At 40.0% G+C, this 8,168-nt stretch overlaps 1 protein-coding gene across 1 annotated transcript; it reads right to left on the minus strand.

The window, feature by feature from the left end:
- Positions 1 to 6,331: 6,331 nt before the first annotated feature.
- On the minus strand, positions 6,332 to 6,736 carry LOC115896538 (NADH dehydrogenase [ubiquinone] iron-sulfur protein 5-like). Its single transcript, XM_030927821.1, has one exon. The coding sequence runs from the start codon at positions 6,734 to 6,736 to the stop codon at positions 6,416 to 6,418; it is 321 nt and encodes a 106-aa protein (XP_030783681.1). The 3' UTR covers positions 6,332 to 6,415.
- Between the last annotated feature and the right edge of the window lie 1,432 nt (positions 6,737 to 8,168).

Raw genomic sequence — 8,168 nt, forward strand, 5'->3', positions numbered from 1 at the left:
CCATCAGAAACAAACAAACAAAAAAAACAAAACAAAAAACAAAAAACAAAACTATCAGATCTTGTGAGACTTACTCACTATCATGAGAAAGCCCAGGAAAGAACAGTCCCCACGATTCCATTATCTCTCACTGGGTCCTTCCCACAACACGTGAGAATTATTGGAGCTACAAGATGAGCTCTGAGGGGTGACACAGAGCAAAATCACATCAGAGTGGATCCCTAAAGGCTTGGTGTTGTGTTTGCAATACGGTGTTCTTGTGAAATCTGGTCATTTAACAGTGTGTGGCACCCCCCAACTCTCTCTTTCACTTGTCCCTGCTTTCACCATATGATATGCCTGTACCCTCTTCAACTTTTGCCATGGTTATAAGCTTCCTGAGGCCTCTCTAGAGGCTGAGCGGATGCCAGCACTATGCTTCCTGTAAAGCCTGTGGAACTGTCAACCAGTTAACACTTTTTTTTCTTTTTAAATTGCCCAATCTTGGATATTTCTTTATAGCAATGCAGGAATGTCCTAATACAGAGAATCTTACCAAATATTGGGGCATTGTGATAATGATATTTGACAATGTGGAAGCAAATTTGGAATGGGTTGAGTTTTGAGAACTCAGAAGAAGACAGGAAGATGAGGGAAAGTTTGGAATTTCTTAGAGACTGGTTAAATGGTTGTGACCAAATGTTAATTGTGATATGGACAGCGAAGTCCCAGTTGATGAGGTCTCAAATGGAAATGAGTAACTTACTGGGGACTGGAGCCAACATCACACGTGTTATGCCCTAGTAAAAAATGTGGCTGTGTTGTGTCAATGCCCTAGACATCTGTGACAGTCTGAACTTGGGAGTGCTGGCCTGGGGTATCTGGTGAAATAAATTTCTTTTCTTTTTCTTTTTTTATTTTTTAATTTCTTTTCTTTGAGATGGTGTTTTGCTCTGTGGACCAGGTTGGAGTGCAGGGGCACGATCTCGGTTTACTGCAAGCTCTGCCTCCCAGGTTCACGCCATTCTCCTGCCTCAGCCTTCCCAGGACTACAGGCGCCTGCCACCATGCCCGGCTAATTTTTTTTTTTTGTAATTTTAGTAGAGACGGAGTTACACTGTTAGCCAGGATGGTCTCAATTTCCTAACCTCATGATCCGCCTGGCTCAGCCTCCCAAAGTACTGGGATTACAGGTGTAAGCCACCACCTGGCCAGAAATTTCTAAGCAGCAAAATGATAGTGTTCAAGGTGTGTCATGGCTGCTTCTAATAACCTAAATCCAGATGCTGGAGCAAAGAAATTACTTAAAATTAAAATTTATACTTAACATATAAAGAGTATAAAAATTTGGAACATTCGTAGCCTAGCTACGTACCAGAAAAAAAAAATCTTTTTTGCAAGAAGAATTCGAGCAGGCTATGGAGCAACCACTTGCTAGAGACTATCTATATAACTATAAGAGAGCCAAGTGCTAATATACAAGACAATGGGGAAAAGGTCTCAAAAGCATTTCAGAGACCTTCACAGCAGGCCTTCTTATCACAGACTCAGAAGCCAACGAGGAAAGAATGTGTTTTTAAGTCAGCTTCAGGGCCATGGTGCCCTGCCAACCTTGCAATACTGCTTCCCCATCCCAACTGCTACAGCTCCAACTCCAGCCAGGGTTCAAAGGGGCCCAGGTACAAGTCAAGGTGTCACTTTGGAGAATGCAAGCCTTATGCCTTGGTGGCTTCCAAGAAGCCTGCAGGTTAAGCCTGCAAGAGTGTAAGAGTGATGGATTCCGGGCAGTCTTCACCTAGATTTCAGAGGATATATGAGAAGGCCTGGGTGTCCATGCAGAAGCTAGAGACAGGGACAGAGCCCCCAGAGAGAAGCTCTACTAGGGTAGTGACAAGGGGAAATGTGGGATTGAAGCTCCCACACAGGATCCCTACCAGGGCATTTCCTCTTAGAGCTGTGAAAAGGGGGCCACTGTCATCTAGACCTGAAAAATATAGAGCCACTGGTAGCCAGCACCTTACATCTGGAAAAGCTGAAGGCACTCAACCACCTGTGAGAGAAGCTACACAGGCTGTACCCTGTGGAGCCACAGAGGCAGAACTGCCCAAGGCCTTGGGAGCCCTCCTCTAGCACCAGAGTGCCCTGAATATGAACATGGAGTCAAAAGAGATTATTTTGGAGATATAAGATTTAATGACTGCCCTTCTGGGTTTTGAACTTGCATGGAACCCATAGTCCCTTTCTTTTGAGTGATTTCTCCCTTTTATAATGGGAATATTTACCCAATACATTATACCTCCATTGTTTCTTGGAAATAAATAATGTGTTTTTGATGTTACAGGCTCATAGGTAGAAGGGACTTGCCTTGTCTCAGATGAGACTTTGACAGTTTGAGTTAATGCTGGAACGAGCAGAGATCTTGAGAGACTTGGGAAAACATGATGGTGTTTTGCAGTTTGACAAGGGCATGAGATTTGGGAGATACCATTGGCCAGAATGATACCATTTGAATGTTTGTCTTTGCTCAAATCTCATGTTGAATTGTAATCCCCATTATGGAAGGTGAGGTCTGGTGGGAGGTGTTTGGGTCATGGGAGCAGATCCCTCATTGCTTGACGGTGTCTTTGTGATACTGAGCTCTAGAAGATCTGGTCATTTAAAAGTGTGTGATTCCTTCCCCGCGTTTCTCTCTCTCACTTGTTCTTGCTTTCACCAAGTGATGTGCCTGTTCCCCCTTTGCCTTCTGCCATGATTATAAGCAAACTGAGGCCTCCCTACAAGCTGAACAGATGTCAGCACCACGCCTTCTATAGAGGCCGCAGAACCATGAACCAATTAAACTTCATAAATAGCCAAGTCTCTGGCATTTATTTATAGCAATGCAAGAATGGCCTAATACATGCATATATTTCATTAGGGTGAAAATGAGTATTGTATGCACACACACATATATACACACACATACTTGCCTGTGTGTACACGCATAATTTTTAAAGACAAACCACCCAAAAATGGATGAAAACTTGAAAAATGCCTCTCAAAAGAATCTGCACATATAGTCAAGTATATAAAAAGATAATTATTACAGTAAAGGTGTGTTAAAGCAACAATAGAGCAAGATTACTTACCCAATGACATGGTATAAATGCAAAAGTAAAACTACGCTAAATGTTAGCAAGAACGTGGAGAAAATCTGTACTATAATATAGACTATGAGTGTAAAATTGCTTAATAACTTTTCACCATACTTAGCTATTAATTAGAAAGTCAAAGTTACACCTTCTGCTATAATTTGGATGTTTGTTTCCTTCGAAGCTCATGTTGAAATTTGATCCCCAATGTCAGAGATAGGACCTAATGAGAAGTCTTAAAAGCGAAGCCCTGAAGGACAGATTAATGTCCTCCCCTGAGTGTTGGGTGGGTTCTTGTTCTATTAGTCCCTGCAAGAACTGGTTAAAAATAACAAGGCAGGTAACCTCTCATGCTTTGTAGCTTCTTTCACCTTGAGATCGAAGCACACACCAGATTCACTTTCTGTAAAAGTGGAAGTGTGTCCAGAATTGGTGGGTTCTTGGTCTCTCTAACTTCAAGGATGCACCTGCGGACCCTGGCAGTGAGTGTTACAGTTCATCAACATGGCACACGGAGTTCTTCATTCCTCCCGGAAGATTCGTGGTCTCACTGGCTTCAGGAGTGAAACTGCTGACCTTCGTTGTGAGTGTTACAGCTCATAAAAATGGTGTGCCCCCCAAAGACTGACCAGTAGCAAGATTTACTGCAAAGAGCAAAACAACAAACCTTCCACAGCACAGAGGGCCCCACCCACATCAGGTTGATTGGTCCATTTTACAGAGAGCTGATTGGTCCATTTTACAGAAACGTGATTGGTCCGTTTTGACAGCATATTGATTGATGCGTCTACAAACCTTTAGCTAATGGTATACCTACCGTTTTCACATTTCATTGTATATTCAAATTAAACAATTACTAAAAAAAGTTGAATCCTAATTAGTACTATGTATGTGGAATTATTGGAGAGAAGTGTATTCATGTCTCTAACTGCCTTACAAAAATATAAGATGGATAGATAGAGACATGATAAGTTGTATGTTATTGGTAGAATCTAAGTGGTGAGTGTACTGGTGTTCACTGTAGATACTGCAACTTTCCTGCTTGCTTCAGTAACTTCATAATAATATATTTGGGTAACCGAAGCTTACCATGAGCAGAACTTGGAGGGTTTGTTTCAGTGGTTCTCCCCAGCCCTTTGTCTTCTCACCTTCCGAGTAGACTGCCACTTCTTAGACCTACAGTACCTAAAGAATGTCTTTCAGTGTTTCCTTCCTCTTCAGAAGGCAGCAGGACCCACCACCTTTCCTTCATAGAGTGTCACTCTGAGTTCCCCTTGCTTCCCCAGCCAATAGTTGCCACTGACTTGTACTTAATGAGAAAATGGTGTTCCTGGAGGACTTCTTTTAGCGCTCGCCAACAGAAAAGTAGAAATGAAAAGCATTGTAATTTACACTGGGCATCAGCCATCATCAAGGTGAACAAGTGGGGAAGACAATAGCGCATAATATGCTATTTTGAGGCTAGGAGGAAATAACTGATGGTGTTTATTAGGTATATCTTTTGTCCATTCCTTTTTTTTCTTTGTGTAACTTATTACATATTTCTCTTTTATTCTCCTTTTTCAGATATATGATGTTTGCACATAGAGAGTACTTGAACAAGGGAAGCTTGCTGGGTTTGGAACAGATTCTAGATGGTAAATGTGAGACCAAAACCTACTCTGAAATACCAACATAGTGAATTTTACTTCATGTTTTTCTCTCTAAACATATAATCTAAAGATATGTTGTTTATGTTAGTTTTTGATAATTCAGGTGTAGATAATAGGGCTTGTCACAGTCTAGAATATAATAAATTTAATCTCTATAAAATACTGGTTTTTTTTTCTTTGCAAATATATGATACATTTGAAAACAGGAAATTTGAATTGTAATTAATCACCAGACTCCATTTACATTCAACTCCTACCATCTAAAAACAACTAAACTTCCCTTCAGGACCAATATATCTCTACTTCTCAGAAGTATGGGGTTATCTCATTCCTAGCTGTGATAAAATGGCTTTGTTTAATTGCCTCGAGCTTTATAAATTTCAAGAAAAATATTGTCATTCATGCTGTGCTCTTTCTCTTAAAATAATTCAAAATTGACTGAGTGTTTTGGCAATCTATTCATTATATTGGACAATAAAGCACATGGGTTAACATTTTAAAATGTCAAACACTTTTGCTTAATTGAACTGGTTTCTTCTAAGATGTTAGTATGCAATATCAATAAATGGAAAATACAATTTTGACCTTCCAAATGGTCAAATTAACATTTAAAATAAATCTATACATATTGAGACATGACTTATTTTTCTTTGAAATATTATATTACTTTTCAATTCATGGAGGATTAAATAATGATATTGAAAGGACAAAATGAAAATAAAAGAGATAATTCAATTTGTACCTCGATATTGAAATTGTACTTCCTGGTTTACTTTTTAACATACAATCATATTCCTCAGATGCAAAAAAAAATCTTTGAGAATATGTCATTAAAAAGTCACTGATTTGTTGATACTATGCAGTCCCGTGACTTTTATTTTGTCAGTGACTAGTACATTAGAAATACGAATTATTTTTCTCCTCACAACAACTCTATGAGCGAGTTCTTCCAGAAATTGAGGCACACAAAATTTAAGAAACTCTTTCAAGATTCACAGCTAGAAAATGGTAGAATGGAGTTTTACTCTTAAGTATTGTCAATATAGAATTGTCACGTATGTATACATATTAAAAGAATTTTAAGGCTCTCTGCCCTTTAACAGCACTATATTTACACACACAGCATATATAGAATTGAATAAGTATATATGTAAGTGTATTGCACACATATTTTGTGATTCCACAGTTCTTTGGTTGTTGCAATTACTCAATACAAGCAATTTTCCCCTTTGCTACCCTTGATCCTCCTAAATCCTAAGGAGAATTAATGCATGTTATGAGTATTTATTTATTTTCTGCAACTACTTACGGAATATATGTTAACTACATAACTGTTCACTGTGTTACCTTCTGAGCATCCTCTCCTCTCTCCTCCGCTTCCCAGAAAATCTCAGATTCAGAAGTGAGAAATTAAGAATACTGAGGTTGTCATTATGTTTGGGCCAATATACTGGGCTTTGTTTGAAGCCAAAATTACTTGTAGACTTTTCAACCATGTAAAGATAAAAATTTCCTTTTTTTTTTTTTTTTTTTTTAGGATGGAGCAATCCTTTACTTTTACATACTTTGACAAGGAGGTTTTCTGTAAACAACCTTTCCAGTGGAGAACAGAGAACGGGAAAATCAGCCTCCAGACATCAGCAGCTGCTCCGCTCAGGGCCGAGGCTCCTCCTTGCCAACGTGGTGAGGTGGAGGGGTGTACTTCCCTTCCTTTATCAGCTTATCCCGCTGCCTCCTGATGGTACGCACACGTTTCATCGTTTTCTGCCGAAGCAAACACTCTACAAAATCATCATATTCTATCTTGCACTCTTTCTCTGCCCGGATAGCACCAATTCCATGTGTACATTCTATCCATTCTTTTTCAAAAGCATGGCATCGAGTAGCAATCTTGTAGGGCTGTTCAGCACTCTGGATTGTACACCATCGATCTATGTTAAGGCCGAACCTTTTCTGGGTGTCCAAGAAAGGCATGGCGATCCGATGCTCCTACCCTTGTCTCTTCTCTGGCCGCCGCTTCAGAACGACTAGCTTGCGACGCAAATTTACTTTTTTAACATAGTTATAACATAATTTTATGTTACTTGTAGCATACACTTGCTAACTGAAGCATTGTTTATTTTCTTTATTAATGTGAGGTATCTATTTTACTGAATCATATTATTATGTTTCTGTCACCATTGTTTATAATAATTCCTGACCATTGTACTCTTTTTGTTTTTTTTTTTTGAGACGGAGTCTCACTCCCTCCCCCAGGCTGGAGTGCAGTGAAGTGATCTCGACTCACTGCCAGCTCCGCCTCTCGGGTTCATGCCATTCTCCTGCCTCAGACTACAGGCGCCCACCACCGCGCCCAGCTAATTTTTTGTATTTTTAGTAGAGACCATGTTAGCCAGGATGGTCTCGATCTCCTGACCTCGTGATCTGCCTGCCTCGGCCTCCCAAATTGCTGGGATTACAGGCGTGAGCCACTGCACCCGGCCCATTGTAGTCTTTAGATACTTAAAATAATTTAAAAACAGGAGTAAATATAATTTATCAATAGGGTTTTAAAATTCTCACTTTATAAAATATACATTGAACACCCACAGTAATTAATCTAAGAAGAGTGCAACATCAGTGCCCAAATCTCTGAAATTAAGCTCATTGATCTCAGTCAATATAACATACTTTGTAACTTGACATCAATAAGCTAGTGCTGAATACAAACAAATAAGGTATACATGTTTCTTTTGCTTTTTTTTTTTTTTTTTGAGACAGAGTCTTGCTCTGTCTCCAGGCTGGAGTGCAGTGGCGCGATCTCGGGTCACTGCAACATCCACCTCGTGGGTTCAAGCGATTCCACTGCCTCAGCCTCTCCAGTAGTTGGGACTACAGGCGCCCGCCACCATGCCTGGCTAATTTTTTGTATTTCAGTAGAGACGGGGTTTCGCCATGTTGGCCAGGATGGTCTCGATATCCTGACCTAGTGATCCCCCCACCTTGGCCTCCCAAAGTGCTGGGATTACAGGTGTGAGTCACCTGCATGAACCAAACTAAAGTCAACATAGTTTTAGTTTCCAAAATGACAAACTTATTTCTGATCCTGGGGACTTGAATATAGCTTTTGGGATAAGGACAGCCCAGAGGAATGTTAAAATGTTCACTGTTGGTTTACAGACGCCGAATGAATATATCCCCACTGTCCAAACGTCCCCTGTAGTACCAGGAGACAGCCTTCTTCCTTTTTCCTTTGAGATGCAGTCTTCATTTGCAGAAAGTGTATTAATTCCCTACCCTTTTTTCAATGCCAAGCAGATATGCACATACTGTATGTCTCAAGCAGATATGCACATACTGTATCCAAGCATAAGAGTTTCCAAAGAGCGACAAATAGATTAGATGCCTCAGTGATATAAACAGCACG

The sequence above is a fragment of the Rhinopithecus roxellana genome, chromosome 3 (genome assembly GCF_007565055.1).
Source record: "Rhinopithecus roxellana isolate Shanxi Qingling chromosome 3, ASM756505v1, whole genome shotgun sequence".
Classification (NCBI taxonomy): Eukaryota; Metazoa; Chordata; class Mammalia; order Primates; family Cercopithecidae; genus Rhinopithecus; species Rhinopithecus roxellana.